This window comes from Panulirus ornatus, chromosome 17, assembly GCF_036320965.1.
Source record: "Panulirus ornatus isolate Po-2019 chromosome 17, ASM3632096v1, whole genome shotgun sequence".
Lineage (NCBI taxonomy): Eukaryota > Metazoa > Arthropoda > Malacostraca > Decapoda > Palinuridae > Panulirus > Panulirus ornatus.
In genome coordinates, this window is record NC_092240.1 from 16326119 (window position 1) to 16343069 (window position 16951).

General features: G+C 41.0%; 1 protein-coding gene across 4 annotated transcripts in view; it reads right to left on the bottom strand.

Annotated features, from left to right (window-relative positions):
* Positions 1-3385: 3385 nt before the first annotated feature.
* Positions 3386-16951, bottom strand: part of LOC139754581 (regucalcin-like) — a 549227-nt gene continuing 535661 nt past the window's right edge. For all 4 annotated transcript variants that reach the window (XM_071671975.1, XM_071671973.1, XM_071671974.1 and 1 more), the window contains 5 exons: positions 12452-12664; positions 11812-11915; positions 10097-10211; positions 9512-9627; positions 3386-3949 (listed from right to left, as the gene is read on the bottom strand). In XM_071671975.1, coding sequence (XP_071528076.1) covers positions 3686-3949; positions 9512-9627; positions 10097-10211; positions 11812-11915; positions 12452-12664 — 812 coding nt within the window. In that variant the 3' untranslated portion in view covers positions 3386-3685. The remainder of the gene's footprint in view (positions 3950-9511; positions 9628-10096; positions 10212-11811; positions 11916-12451; positions 12665-16951) is intronic.

Below are 16951 nucleotides of genomic sequence, written 5' to 3' on the forward strand. Positions count from 1 at the left end.
GCCGAAGTTGTAGAACGATGAAATAAATGAATGCTTGTTGTCTAAAAAAGTAGCTCGCTAGAAACTGAAACAGACCAATAGCCAGCATGATACAGTAAGTTATGCAAATTTACATAGACAAAGCAAGAGAGTAAGTTGGACGACAAAGTAAACGTCAATATGAAGCATATATCGCTGAAAATAGCAAAAGAAACCCTAAGGAGTGTAACAGTTATTTTAAAAGCAAGGTGGCCATTACTCAGTCAACTGGTCCCTTAATTACGGAAAATGGCGACTTCCTTCAAGACGACTAAACCAATGCAAAGATCGTAAATGACTTTTGCGTCTATGTTTACGGTCGAAGACATAACCCATGTCCCGAATCCAGTTTCATTGATAAGAGAGGAGAACACTTCAACAAACTGATAAGTTTTATTCAGTGACAATGAAAGATGCGAACAATGAGATAGGCAAGCCCTTGGCTGTCCTTCACATAAGTCACCTGATACGGGAAAAGTTCCACATAATATCAAAATTCGCTGATGATACAAAGATGGGAAATATATTTGCAGATGAACTTAATCATCTGCAGCTTCAAACTGATGTAGACGAACTGATGGTCTGGGTTCATAGGTGGCAAATGAATTTTATCATCGATAAGTGCAGATCTTTACATATCGGTAGCAAACACAAAAAGGTAAGCTACAGTATGAATTCCGTTGAACTCCCAAAGGTAAATGAAGAAAAAAAGCCTTGGACGTAATGATCCCTGTTGACCTAAAATCAAGTAAGCAGTACACAGCAGGGAAAAGAGCGAACAAAATTCTAGGATTCTTAGGAAGTGACTTTGAATTTATGTATACGGAAATTATTCTAACTATTTACAATTCACTGGTTCGTCCCCATCTTGAATTTTGTGTTCCGTTTTGGTCGCCCATGCCTCAAAAAGGGATAGAATAGAGAAAAGTGCAGCGTCGAGCAAGTAAGGTGATTCCTGGGGTAAAAAAAATCATTCCTGCGAGAGCAAATTAAACTTCAATCTGATTAGCTTAGGAAAGAGATGGTTAAGAGGTGATCTAACCCAAGTGTTCAAGATCATTCCAGACTTTTGACAACCTTGACCTGTTTAGCTACATAATTGATTCGTCTGCTTTCACTCATGGGCAAATGTTTTACCTCGAATGAGGCGACGTACATTTATTCAACAGGACTGATATCATATGGAACGATCTGCAAAACAGAGGGGTTGAATGCAGTACTATAGATAAGTTTAACAATAAACTTGATAAACATTTCGCTTCAGGTCAACGACTGAACGTTATTTGCGCCCCCTTGTCACAATGACACTTGGAATTATCTGTATACCTTCCATCTTTTGCCTCACTAATCTGTCGAGTTTCTCTTATCTCCTACTATCACAGACTGTCTCGAAAAGACCCGGTGGCCTGTTGCTGTGTGAGTTTTTACGTATTCATGTGTGTTATTTGTTCCAAGGTTAATGAAGTTGTACAGCACTCCGTCATCAGTGGCCTGTATCAGATTGTGTTTTTATGTTTCCAACGAGGTTGTACAGGCATAGAATTACGGTCAGCAAGTGGACGAAAGCAGTCCATGATGATTACTTCTGATTCTCGAAATAGTGGAAAATAATTAAACGTTTTCATAGGTTCTGTTGATTATTAAAAGCTTTTGCCTTGTTTTGCGAGACGATGTTTCACCGCAGCACACGTACCCGTATCTTCATTGCTCTGCCCGCTCTCGGGTTATTCATTGGCTAGACTTGTGGTTTTCAACGTGTCATTTTCAGTGTTCTGTTCGCTGTGGCAAATCATCTTATAACTATGTTTAAGAGTAATTGCCAATTCGTATAGTCGCGTCCGTACAGTCTCTCTCTCCTCTCTCTCTCTCTCTCTCTCTCTCTCTCTCTCTCTCTCTCTCTCTCTCTCTCTCTCTCTCTCTCTCTCTCTGATCGTCATATTAGGTTTACGCACAGCAACATCATAACTGTCAATGAGGGGAAAATAAAAGAAATTACTTTTGGAGGGGGAAGGAGGTTGGGGGGCAAAGACTATCTAAAATACGAAAGCGTGATGAAACTTACGTGAGCACTGGTTGCTTTACTTCTGCATGGTTTCAACAGATGGTGCTGTACGAGGTATTAGCACTCATGGTTTTTTTTGTATTGGTATAACGGGTGTTCTGTCTTTCTTACATAATTCTTGGGGGGGGGGGTTAACATCGGCAACACGTAATAGAGATGGAATAACAGTCCTTTCCTTTACTACTGCCGTCTGGTTACGGTGAAGTTAGTTTGGTAGTAGTATACAGGTGTCTTAAAGCAGCTATGGATACGCGCACACGTAAAAGGTTTGACATAAACTAAAATGTCTCACTTAGGGAAAGGAAGCTAACATGGATTTTCTTTTTTTTCATTTATGGAATAGAGGTGATAACGAATATATTGCATAATGACATCTCTTTGCTTTCATTACGTTACCATGATAGAAATATAATTTTTTTTGTAATTTGTGAGCTTCCGAAGAGTTCTTTCATTATTGCGAAAAAAAAAAAAATACGTGGATCCACTTCCCAGATTAAGATATAAGTAGTCAGTCAACTGTTATCAATGTCGTTATCTTTCCGTTGGACAAAGATGCTCGTGGGAACCATGAAAAGTAAGAGGATTGGGTACATACATTTTTTTTACCTTCAGACTTTTGATAAGGCGTTGTCGGTATCTCTGTAGTGGAAATGCTTTAACCCAGCCGAAATAATTCAACACGTTTCAGTTGGCTATGGACAGTAAAAATAGATAGGCAGATGTGGTACTAACAATGGAGTGCGAAATGAGGAATGAACTTCGAGAAATCATCTTTGCATAGCCTTGACCTCTGAGATATGGTATCTGGATCATTCCACCATCTGGCCAATCCAGTTTGCTAGGATGATTTGAATATAAATTTGTCGCCTTCCCTTCAAAGACCAACTGCGAATATGAAATCGGTGTCAAAGGGAAGGTAGCAAAGATACAATTCGCACAGCCCCTGCAGGACCACATTAGTGCCGTGCCAAGAGAGGCTTCTTTTTATTTTAGAAAAAAAAAAAAAGTACACTGATTATTTCATTTCAAAAGAGGTTTGACTGCATTCATTAGTTTTTTTTTTTTTTTCATCCGAGATGGGACGGACAACTGAAGCCCTAACAGAGACTATTCAATACACCCTAACTACCTCTAGGTACCCATTTTATCGACTAACCTCTAAGGTGGATGAACAGCTGGGTTGACTGCGGACCGACTGCCTCAACCAGGATTAGAACGTAAGCGAACTGCTCGTGAATGCGTCACGGTCATGAATGCTAACCGTTACATCACGGGAGTTCATATTGATAATAGGAAAATATGGTATTCTTTATATATTCTTTATTAACATATAAACTTTTCAGAATAGTTACTTATCATCTTAGAAGCTAATGCTCGGGGTGTTACAATAATTCAATAAAGTAAGAAGAACGCAGGTGCATTTCTAGTGATGTAGTTCATGGTATCACAGTTTAACAACAAACACCCTACCTATTCATTAAATAAAAATTATTTCAGTTATTCCCTCAGCACTGCATCGTACAATACAATACCACAGCTTTGATCCAGTAGCTTATTATTAGAAAATCGTTGGAAAAGAACTTTCCCGTGTTATCATTCAGACGTTTAAGCTGCGAGCTTTGCCTTCAGTTTTTCGAGATTGGGTCTGAAGTTAACAGGTGGGTTACCCTTGGTGCCCAGCCCAGTGATGGCGAAAGTTCCTCCTGCCGAGGGATTGGCGGCTATCTCCTCAGGAGTGAGCTTATGGGTTCCCGAAGTGACGTACAACGTGGAGTAGTCTTTCCCGCCCCAGCACACGGAGGTTATGCTTTTGGATGGCACCGCCACCTTCCGGATCACCTGACCAGCTTTGGGGTCCACACAGATGACCTGGTGAGAGAGACTCTTATCAAAATTATTATATTACCCAAATGTATGTAATACGTTCTCCGTATTAACATCGACGATAAGTTACATCTCAGTAAACTCTTGGGCAAAATTATCTTTATTTCACCGGGTGAAACACAAACATGTTTGAGTTTTAATTCATACAGAAAATGAATTTCGTACAAATTTTTCAGTGCTGCATATAATTACATACTGATTTACGGGAGGGGGACTGAAAGGATCGAGATAGTTCATGCAAGTATCATATACCATAACATCAAATCTAAAAATATTTCGCATGTAAATGAGCTCACAATATTTCTTCGTTTGTTCCTAGCCCTATATATATATATATATATATATATATATATATATATATATATATATATATATATATATATATATATATATATATATATATCATCACTGGGGACGAGAGAAAGAATACTTCCACGTATTCCCTGCGTGTCATAGAAGGCGACTAAAAGGGGGAGGGAGTGGGGGGCTGGAAATCCTCCCCTCCTGTTATTAATTTTCCAAAAGGAACAGAGAAGGGGGCCAAGTGAGGATATTCCCTCTACGGTTGTCCTCTGTTCTTAAACGCTGCCTCGCTAATGCGGGAAATGGCGAATATATATATATATATATATATATATATATATATATATATATATATATATATATATATATATATATATATATATTATTATTTTTTTTATTATACTTTGTCGCTGTCTCCCGCGTTTGCGAGGTAGCGCAAGGAAACAGACGAAAGAAATGGCCCAACCCCCCCCCCCCCCATACACATGTATATACATACGTCCACACACGCAAATATACACACCTACACAGCTTTCCATGGTTTACCCCAGACGCTTCACATGCCCTGATTCAATCCACTGACAGCACGTCAACCACGGTATACCACATCGCTCCAATTTACTCTATTCCTTGCCCTCCTTTCACCCTCCTGCATGTTCAGGCCCCGATCACACAAAATCTTTTTCACTCCATCTTTCCACCTCCAATTTGGTCTCCCTCTTCTCCTCGTTCCCTCCACCTCCGACACATATATCCTCTTGGTCAATCTTTCCTCACTCATTCTCTCCATGTGCCCAAACCACTTCAAAACACCCTCTTCTGCTCTCTCAACCACGCTCTTTTTATTTCCACACATCTCTCTCACCCTTACGTTACTCACTCGATCAAACCACCTATATATATATATTTATATATATATATATATCCCTGGGGATAGGGGAGAAAGAACACTAACCACGCATTCCTCACGTGTCGTAGAAGGCGATTAAAGGGGACGGGAGTGGGGGGCTAGAAACCCTCCCCTCCTTGTATTTTAACTTTCTAAAAGGGGAAACAGAAAAAGGAGTCACGCGAGGAGTGCTCATCCTCCTCGAAGGCTCAGATTGGGGTGCCTAAATGTGTGTGGATATAACCAAGATGAGAAAAAAGGAGAGATAGGTAGTGTGTTTGAGGAAAGGAACCTGGATGTTTTGGCTCTGAGTGAAACGAAGCTCAAGGGTAAAGGGGAAGAGTGGTTTGGGAATGTCTTGGGAGTAAAGTCAGGGGTTAGTGAGAGGACAAGAGCAAGGGAAGGAGTAGCACTACTCCTGAAACAGGAGTGGTGGGAGTATGTGATAGAGTGTAAGAAAGTAAACTCTAGATTGATATGGGTAAAACTGAAAGTTGATGGAGAGAGATGGGTGATTATTGGTGCATATGCACCTCGGCATGAGAAGAAAGATCATGAGAGGCAAGTGTTTTGGGAACAGCTGAATGAGTGTGTTAGTGGTTGTGATGCACGAGACCGGGTTATAGTGATGGGTGATTTGAATGCAAAGGTGAGTAATGTGGCAGATGAGGGAATAATTGGTATACATGGGGTGTTCAGAGTTGTAAATGGAAATGGTGAAGAGCTTGTAGATTTATGTGCTGAAAAAGGACTGGTGATTGGGAATACCTGGTTTAAAAAGAGAGATATACATAAGTATACGTATGTAAGGAGGAGAGCTGGCCAGAGAGCTTTATTGGATTACGTGTTAATTGATAGGCGCGCAAAAGAGATACTTTTGGACGTTAATGTGCTGAGAGGTGCAACTGGAGGGATATCTGATCATTATCTTGTGGAGGCGAAGGTGAAGATTTGTAGAGGTTTTCAGAAAAGAAGGGAGAATGTTGGGGTGAAGAGAGTGGTGAGAGTAAGTGAGCTTGGGAAGGAGACTTGTGTGAGGAAGTACCAGGAGAGACTGAGTACAGAATGGAAAAAGAATAAGAACAAAGGAGGTAAGGGGAGTGGGGGAGGAATGGGATGTATTTAGGGAAGCGGTGATGGCTTGCGTAAAGGATGCTTGTGGTATGAGAAGCGTGGGGGGTGGGCAAACTAGAAAGGGTAGTGAGTGGTGGGATGAAAAAGTAAGATTATTAGTGAAAGAAATGAGAGAGGCATTCGGACGATTTTTGCAGGGAAATAATGCAAATGAGTGGGAGATGTATAAAAGAAAGAGGCAGGAGGTCAAGAGAAAGGTGCAAGAGGTGAAAAAGAGGGCAAATGAGAGTTGGGGTGATAGAGTATCATTAAATTTTAGGGAGAATAAAAAGATGTTTCGGAAGGAGGTAAATAAAGTGCGTAAGACAAGAAGGGGGCTAATGCGGAGGTGATAACAAGTAGTGCTGATGTGAGAAGGAGATGGAGTGAGTATTTTGAAGGTTTGTTGAATGTGTTTGATGATAGAGTGGCAGATATAGGGTGTTTTGGTCAAGGTGGTGTGCAAAGTGAGAGGGTTAGGGAAAATGATTTGGTAAACAGAGAAGAGGTAGTAAAAGCTTTGCGGAAGATGAAAGCCGGCAAGGCAGCAAGTTTGGATGGTATTGCAGTGGAATTTATTAAAAAAAAAAAGGGGGGGGGTGACTGTGTTGTTGACTGGTTGGTAAGGTTATTTAATGTATGTATGATTCATGGTGAGGTGCCTGAGGATTGGCGGAATGCGTGCATAGTGCCACTGTACAAAGCCAAAGGGGACAAAGGTGAGTGCTCAAATTACAGAGGTATAAGTTTGTTGAGTATTCCTGGTAAATTATATGGGAGGGTATTGATTGAGAGGGTGAAGGCATGTACAGAGCATCAGATTGGGGAAGAGCAGTGTGGTTTCAGAAGTGGTAGAGGATGTGTGGATCAGGTGTTCGCTTTGAAAAATGTATGTGAGAAATACTTAGAAAAGCAAATGGATTTGTATGTAGCATTTATGGATCTGGAGAAGGCATATGATAGAGTTGATAGAGATGCTCTGTGGAAGGTACTAAGAATATATGGTGTGGGAGGCCAGTTGTTAGAAGCAGTGAAAAGTTTTTAACGAGGATGTAAGGCATGTGTACGTCTAGGAAGAGAGGAAAGTGATTGGTTCTCAGTGAATGTAGGTTTGCGGCAGGGATGTGTGATGTCTTCATGTTTGTTTAATTTGTATATGGATGGGGTTGTTAGGGAGGTGCATGCAAGAGTTTTGGAAAGAGGGGCAAGTATGCAGTCTGTTGTGGATGATAGAGCTTGGGAAGTATGTCAGTTGTTCGCTGATGATACAGCGCTGGTGGCTGATGCATGTGAGAAGCTGCAGAAGCTGGTGACTGAGTTTGGTAAAGTGTGCGAAAGAAGAAAGTTGAGAGTAAATGTGAATAAGAGCAAGGTTATTTGGTACAGTAGGGTTGAGGGTCAAGTCAACTGGGAGGTAAGTTTGAAAGGAGAAAAACTGGAGGAAGTGAAGTGTTTTAGATATCTGGGAGTGGATTTGGCAGCGGATGGAACCATGGAAGAGGAAGTGAGTCATAGGGTGGGGGAGGGGGCGAAAATTCTGGAGCCTTGAAGAATGTGTGGAAGTCGAGAATATTATCTCGGAAAGCAAAAATGGGTATGTTTGAAGGAATACTGGTCCCAACAATGTTGTATGGTTGCGAGGCGTGGGCTATGGATAGAGTTGTGCGCAGGAGGGTGGATGTGCTGGAAATGAGATGTTTGAGGACAATATGTGTGTGAGGTGGTTTGATCGAGTAAGTAATAACAGGGTAAGAGAGATGTGTGGTAATAAAAAGAGTGTGGTTGAGAGAGCAGAAGAGGGTGTTTTGATATGGTTTGGTCATATGGAGAGAATGAGTGAGGAAAGATTGACCAAGAGGATATATGTGTCACAGGTGGAGGGAACGAGGAGAAGTGGTAGACCAAATTGGAGGTGGAAAGATGGAGTGAAAAAGATTTTGAGTGATCGGGGCCTGAACATGCAGGAGGGTGAAAGGCGTGCAAGGAATAGAGTGAATTGGAACGATGTGGTATACCGGGGTCGACGTGCTGTCAATGGATTGAACCAGGGCATGTGAAGCGTCTGGGGTAATCCTTGGAAAGTTCTGTGGGACCTGGATGTGGAAAGGGAGCTGTGGTTTCGGTGCTCTATCACATGACAGCTAGAGACTGAGTGTGAACGAATGTGGCCTTTGTTGTTTTTTCCTAGCGCTACCTCGCACACATGAGGGGGAGGGGGTTGTTATTTCATGTTTGGCGAGATGGCGATGGGAATGAATAAAGGCAGACAGTATGAATTATGTACATGTGTGTGTATATATATGTATACGTTGAGATGTATAGGTATGTATATTTGCGTGTTTGGACGTGTATGTATATACATGTGTATGTGGGTGGGTTGGGCCATTCTTTCGTCTGTTTCCTTATGCTACCTCGCTAACGCGGGAGACAGCGACAAAGCAAAATAAATATATAAATACATTAATATATATATATATATATATATATATATATATATATATATATATATATATATATATATATATATATATACAGATAGATAGATAGATAGATAAATAAATATAAATATATATCATTCATATTCTCCATTTCCCGCGTTGGCGAGGTAGCGTTAAGAACAGAGGATTGAGCCTTAGAGGAAATATCCTCACATGGCCCCCTTCTCCGTTCTTTCTTTGGGAAAAGTAAAAACGGGAAGGAAGGATTTCCTGCCCCTTGAAATCCCCTTGCTCCCTCCCTTTAGTCGCCTTCTGCGGCACGCAGGGAATAAGTGGGAAGTACATATGTCTGTATGTATATATGTTATGTATATGTACATGTATGGGCGTTTATGTACATATGTATATGAGTGGATGGATCGTTCTTTGTCTGTTTCCTGGCGCCACCTCGCTGTTGCGGGAAACGGCGATCAAGCATAATAAAAATAATATATATATATATATATATATATATATATATATATATATATATATATATATATATATATATATATATACATATATATATATAAAGTGTGTGTGTGTGTATCCTGACAGGAGACGAACACAGAACCTCAGAATCTGGCCGACAGCGGCTGCACGGTCAATTCCACTATAGTCCACAATGTTGAATAAAATGGATATGGTCATCTCCGTCAAACAGCTATCGAACTAACATACGATTAACTCAATTCATGGTCTAAATCATTCGACGTGAGCATTGGACGCGTAAAAAAAAAGGGGGGGGGGGTCTTAGGGACTTACCTGTCCGCCACCAAAACAAGCGACCCACAGGTTTCCATCTTTGTCTATGGTCATCCCGTCTGGCACCTGGTCCTTCAGGCCAGCTGCAGCGTAGTCCAGCAGCACACGCTGGTTACCTGCCAGAGAAAACTGTATACATCTGCTTATCCTGGTAGACTGCTGTGCTTACGCTACACCATCTGATTACACGTTTCACTACCTGCTTACACGCTGCTCCACCTGCTGCGTACGCTAAAGGATTCCCACTGTAATCACAGGAACTTAACATTTAAACGCTAATATAAGCTCCATATCCTGCTTTCTAAACAACACGATTCATGTGCTACTTTCACAATACCATTCTGTTTAAACCCAAAGCTACTGTTTTAATATCCACATGACAATCATACCTATACATGCTACCAATCAAGCTCTACCTCTTTTTATTTTTACATGCAGATCGGGGTAATATTTACAGTGTCATAGTCTAATGATTTCCTTGCTCCCCTATTTGTTACCTAGTTAGATATCTTTATGCACCTCCCCAGCTACACCGTCAAAGCACAGCTAGTGAGGCTTGACATCGAACTGATGAAAGTTACGTACTGATGGCTCCAGCAGCGTCGTCGTAGTCAAAGTAGTAGACTGCCAGAGCCGGCGAGTCAATGTAGTAAAGGGTCTTCCTGTCGTGGCTCCACGCCAACCCATTCGAGATAGTCACCTGAAACCCAGGAAAATATGAAGTGTTTTCCAAAATAAATTCAAATATTTAGTCTATCAGTGTACATTCCATGTTGAGGGCTTTAAATACGGTATACTTCTAACATATTCTAAATCATGTTAAGGACGAGGGACTCCACGCATTTCATCAGTGCCGTCTTAGGTGGCCTGTGTCATTAAAATATTTACTCAGTGCAATTTCAATCCACTTTCCACTACCAGTTAAATTCATCTAAGTGGCACTTCCCGTGCTGCAAGACGAGGGGGAACCACTTCTTGAAAGAGTTAAGTGGGGCCTTACGATCATGAGAGGGAAATGGCAACGTTATGGGTCCAGTCTGAATGAATCTTGTACATAAAGAACGAATAAATCGAAGTCCATCAAGCAACGCTGATGGTCTGATACTAACATAATACTACGGATACTCCTCAACAGCTGATGAACTCAACAGACACAACTCTCCACAGATAAGCATCACGACATTTTAAAGGATTGGGAAGAAATAATCAAGGATGTTTTTGATTATATCATAGACGGTGTGCTCTGCCGGAAGAGCTTGGCACCTGATAATAAACGGAGAACTCCTTTAGTGGCAGCAATCTGTCGTAAGCAGAGCTGTATTTTCCGAATATACCAAGGCCTAGCTAGGATGGCAAGTCAAAGTGGGGAGGCAAACATGTATTGCTATTTATTTTGTAATGCAGGTACGTGTATCTCTCTCTCTCTCTCTCTCTCTCTCTCTCTCTCTCTCTCTCTCTATATATATATATATATATATATATATATATATATATATATATATATATATATATATATATATTTTATCCCTGGGGATAGGGGATTAAGAATACTTCCCACGTATTCCCTGCGTGTCGTAGAAGGCGACTAAAAGGGGAGGGAGCGGGGGGCTGGAAATCCTCCCCTCTCGTTTTTTTTTTAATTTTCCAAAGAAGGAACAGAGGGGGCAAGGTGAGGATATTCCGAAAAAGGCCCAGTCCTCTGTTCTTAACGCTACCTCGCTAATGCGGGAAATGGCGAATAGTTTGAAAAAAAAAAAAAAAAAAAAAAAAAAAAAATATATATATATATATATATATATATATATATATATATATATATATATATATATATATATTATATATATATATATATATATATATATATATATATATATATATATATATATATATATATCACTAGCATCTTCAAATTTTAAATAAATCATTATTCTAATAAGAAAATGAATAAGCAGAGTCTGGGTATGGGTGGGACATTGGCCTAGGGGCGGTCGGAATGGCAAACCCGGTCCATGCGACAAATCATTTTCAGTTGGTAAAACGATTAGTACGTACCATTCTCCCCAGCAACGAAAGTTATCATGTTATATATTTACGAAGAAAATTCTAAATCGTTTGTGAACACACCCTATTTCCTGACGAGCATGAAGAACAAGAGAGGTTAATGGAATACATGTCTCAGATTCACTTTTACATCTAAAATCACAAGCAGAATAAGGACTACTTTTTATTGATGTCAATAAAGCGATAGCTTACATTAATATGTTTCAGAATGCAGTGAATAAAAATCGGTGGTTAGTTACCTTTTTAACCCAGCTGGTAAAGTTGAGGTCGTGGTCGTACTTGAATAAGGAGGAATTGTTATACTCCAAAATGTCCGCCTTGTCGTCTAAGGGACTCATGGTGCCTGTGGGGAGCGACCAGTAGAGAATATCATTGCTTTCATCGAAGTTTAGCAGTGTACAAAATATACATAAACTATCTATACAATCATCACTGCTTTGCTTCCACCTCCATAAGGTGAATCACTGCAGAACATCGAGTGATATTCTGCTGCGAGTAACTTTTTCCGCAAATTCCCGATTAGTAAAAAAAAAAAAAAAAAAAGGTTCAAGCATTCCTTATATCTAATGATTTTACATTTCAAAAACTTGGTAGCTTAATATTTACTTAAGTAATTTTTCCCCAAATCCCCGATGAGAAAAAGATTTAAGGATTCTTTATATTTAATGTTTTTACGTTACATAACTGGGTAGCTTAATATTTACTTAAGTAATTTTTCCCCAAATCCCCGATGAGAAAAAGATTTAAGGATTCTTTATATTTAATGTTTTTACGTTACATAACTGGGTAGCTTAATATTTACTGATGGAAAAAATATCGCCACATTATGCTAGAAAAGAGGGAGCTGTATCCAGCAACCCAACGTAAACAACGCCTCACCTGCCCACAGACGACCCTGTGGGTCGCACTTGCCGTCGTTAAAGTGGTCGTCAGTAGTAGTCTGGATGACCTTAGGTTTTACAGTGTGGCGGTCCGGGTCGGTGGAGGTCCAACGTACCACGGAGAGTGTCTTGCCCAGCCCGACCACCAGTAAGTCCGGTTCTCCCTCCACCGGGATCACCATGCTCGCCGTCTCCGCCACGCCGCCGTCGTCTGCAGCAACATGCACGGAAAGTGGTTAAACCATTACACTCGACGGCATGAGCCTTGACCAGGGCAACTGTGACTCTTAAGTATAATAAATGACCTTGACTTTGGATTATTGTCATGCCATTATACCTATGGGTCGCACCGTCGTGTTCAGTAGGTTAATCTGATCTTGCCTTTCGTCAAGCTGGTCTGTTTAGTTTTCCATGTAACTAGATTTCATAATTGCGATTTATTCAGTCTACTCTCTGTAATTACTAATATTGCAATGAATCAAATGAACAAATAAGGCTTAATAACACTATTATGTACATTACATATTATTCCTTGGGATAGGAGTGAGGGGAATACTGCCAACATATATCCTACTTGTAAAAAGCGACAAAGTGAAGCGGGTGTAACAAGGCTTAAAAATTTTCACTTCATATTATAACGTCCTAAAATAGGGAACAGATGGGGCAAAGATGGAATTATAAGTCTACCCCACTGAGGCGGGAAAACTAGATGTAAATTTATCTATCTATCTATCTATCTATCTATATATATATATATATATATATATATATATATATATATATATATATATATATATATATATATATATATCTCACCCCATAGGGGTGAAAGAATACTTCCCACGCATTCCTCGCGTGCCGTAGAAAGCGACTAGAGGGAACGGGAGCGGGGGGCCAGAAATCCTCCCCTCCTTGTATTTTTTTTAACTTTCTAAAATGGGAAACAGAAGAAGGAGTCACGCGGGGAGTGCTCATCCTCCTCGAAGGCTCAGATTGGGGTGCCTAAATGTGTGTGGATGTAACCAAGATGTGAAAAAAGGAGAGATAGGTAGTATGTTTGAGGAAAGGAACCTGGATGTTTTGGCTCTGAGTGAAACGAAGCTCAAGGGTAAAGGGGAAGAGTGGTTTGGGAATGTCTTGGGAGTAAAGTCAGGGGTTAGTGAGAGGACAAGAGCAAGGGAAGGAGTAGCAGTACTCCTGAAACAGGAGTTGTGGAAGTATGTGATAGAATGTAAGAAAGTAAATTCTCGATTAATATGGGTAAAACTGAAAGTTGATGGAGAGAGATGGGTGATTATTGGTGCATATGCACCTGGGCATGAGAAGAAAGATCATGAGATGCAAGTGTTTTGGGAGCAGCTGAATGAGTGTGTTAGTGATTTTGATGCACGAGACCGGGTTATAGTGTTGGGTGATTTGAATGCAAAGGTGAGTAATGCGGCAGTTGAGGGAATAATTGGTATACATGGGGTGTTCAGTGTTGTAAATGGAAATGGTGAAGAGCTTGTAGATTTATGTGCTGAAAAAGGACTGATGATTGGGAATACCTGGTTTAAAAAGCGAGATATACATAAGTATACTTATGTAAGTAGGAGAGATGGCCAGAGAGCGTTATTGGATTACGTGTTAATTGACAGGCGCGCGAAAGAGAGACTTTTGGATGTTAATGTGCTGAGAGGTGCAACTGGAGGGATGTCTGATCATTATCTTGTGGAGGCTAAGGTGAAGATTTGTATGGGTTTTCAGAAAAGAAGAGTGAATGTTGGGGTGAAGAGGGTGGTGAGAGTAAGTGAGCTTGAGAAGGAGATCTGTGTGAGGAAGTACCAGGAGAGACTGAGTACAGAATGGAAAAAGGTGAGAACAATGGAAGTAAGGGGAGTGGGGGAGGAATGGGATGTATTTAGGGAATCAGTGATGGATTGCGCAAAAGATGCTTGTGGCATGAGAAGAGTGGGAGGTGGATTGATTAGAAAGGGTAGTGAGTGGTGGGATGAAGAAGTAAGAGTATTAGTGAAAGAGAAGAGAGAGGCATTTGGACGATTTTTGCAGGGAAAAAATGAAATTGAGTGGGAGATGTATAAAAGAAAGAGACAGGAGGTCAAGAGAAAGGTGCAAGAGGTGAAAAAAAGGGCAAATGAGAGTTGGGGTGAGAGAGTATCATTAAATTTTAGGGAGAATAAAAAGATGTTCTGGAAGGAGGTAAATAAAGTGCGTAAGACAAGGGAGCAAATGGGAACTTCAGTGAAGTTCGCAAATGGGGAGGTGATAACAAGTAGTGGTGATGTGAGAAGGAGATGGAGTGAGTATTTTGAAGGTTTGTTGAATGTGTTTGATGATAGAGTGGCAGATATAGGGTGTTTTGGTCGAGGTGGTGTGCAAAGTGAGAGGGTTAGGGAAAATGATTTGGTAAACAGAGAAGAGGTAGTAAAAGCTTTGCGGAAGATGAAAGCCGGCAAGGCAGCAGGTTTGGATGGTATTGCACTGGAATTTATTAAAAAAGGGGGTGACTGTATTGTTGACTGGTTGGTAAGGTTATTTAATGTATGTATGACTCATGGTGAGGTGCCTGAGGATTGGCGGAATGCGTGCATAGTGCCATTGTACAAAGGCAAAGGGGATAAGAGTGAGTGCTCAAATTACAGAGGTATAAGTTTGTTGAGTATTCCTGGTAAATTATATGGGAGGATATTGATTGAGAGGGTGAAGGCATGTACAGAGCATCAGATTGGGGAGGAGCAGTGTGGTTTCAGAAGTGGTAGAGGATGTGTGGATCAGGTGTTTGCTTTGAAGAATGTATGTGAGAAATACTTAGAAAAGCAAATGGATTTGTATGTAGGATTTATGGATCTGGAGAAGGCATATGATAGAGTTGATAGAGGTGCTCTGTGGAAGGTATTAAGAATATATGGTGTGGGAGGAAAGTTGTTAGAAGCAGTGAAAAGTTTTTATCGAGGATGTAAGGCATGTGTACGTGTAGGAAGAGAGAAAGTGATTGGTTCTCAGTGAATGTAGGTTTGCGGCAGGGGTGTGTGATGTCTCCATGGTTGTTTAATTTGTTTATGGATGGGGTTGTTAGGGAGGTGAATGCAAGAGTTTTGGAAAGAGGGGCAAGTATGAAGTCTGTTGGGGATGAGAGAGCTTGGGAAGTGAGTCAGTTGTTGTTCGCTGATGATACAGCGCTGGTGGCTGATTCATGTGAGAAACTGCAGAAGCTGGTGACTGAGTTTGGTAAAGTGTGTGAAAGAAGAAAGTTAAGAGTAAATGTGAATAAGAGCAAGGTTATTAGGTACAGTAGGGTTGAGGGTCAAGTCAATTGGGAGGTGAGTTTGAATGGAGAAAAACTGGAGGAAGTGAAGTGTTTTAGATATCTGGGAGTGGAACTGGCAGCGGATGGAACCATGGAAGCGGAAGTGGATCATAGGGTGGGGGAGGGGGCGAAAATTCTGGGAGCCTTGAAGAATGTGTGGAAGTCGAGAACATTAGCTTGGAAAGCAAAAATGGGTATGTTTGAAGGAATAGTGGTTCCAACAATGTTGTATGGTTGCGAGGCGTGGGCTATGGATAGAGTTGTGCGCAGGAGGATGGATGTGCTGGAAATGAGATGTTTGAGGACAATGTGTGGTGTGAGGTGGTTTGATCAAGTAACGTAAGGGTAAGAGAGATGTGTGGAAATAAAAAGAGCGTGGTTGAGAGAGCAGAAGAGGGTGTTTTGAAATGGTTCGGGCACATGGAGAGAATGAGTGAGGAAAGATTGACCAAGAGAATATATGTGTCGGAGGTGGAGGGAACGAGGAGAAGAGGGAGACCAAATTGGAGGTGGAAAGATGGAGTGAAAAAGATTTTGTGTGATCGGGGCCTGAAAATGCAGGAGGGTGAAAGGAGGGCAAGGAATAGAGTGAATTGGAGCGATGTGGTATACCGGGGTTGACGTGCTGTCAGTGGATTGAATCAAGGAATGTGAAGCGTCTGGGGTAAACCATGGAAAGCTGTGTAGGTATGTATATTTGCGTGTGTGGACGTATGTATATACATGTGTATGGGGGTGGGTTGGGCCATTTCTTTCGTCTGTTTCCTTGCGCTACCTCGCAAACGCGGGAGACAGCGACAAAGCAAAAAAAAATATATATATATATATATATATATAGAGAGAGAGAGAGAGAGAGAGAGAGACCCAGGCAAACCAATTTATAGCAATTTTGCATCACGGGCAGCAGTAATTACACTGACAACAGATTCTCTACGTCTTATCAACACAGCCCCCAAGACCAACGGAGCGCCAACGACAGGAATCTGTACCCAGTATTGCTACCGTACCCCACACACACTCCCCCAGCACCCGGAGGAGTTTCCTGTCATGATGGCGTCTAGCTTACATCACCAGTCCCCTCCTAAGTCATAGTAATGACCCCTAATCATGGCCATAATCACCTACCACCTTGTTTCCCTAAAGTGACTTTCTTTCTTGTCACCACACAAATCCCGATAATAAGATAAACCA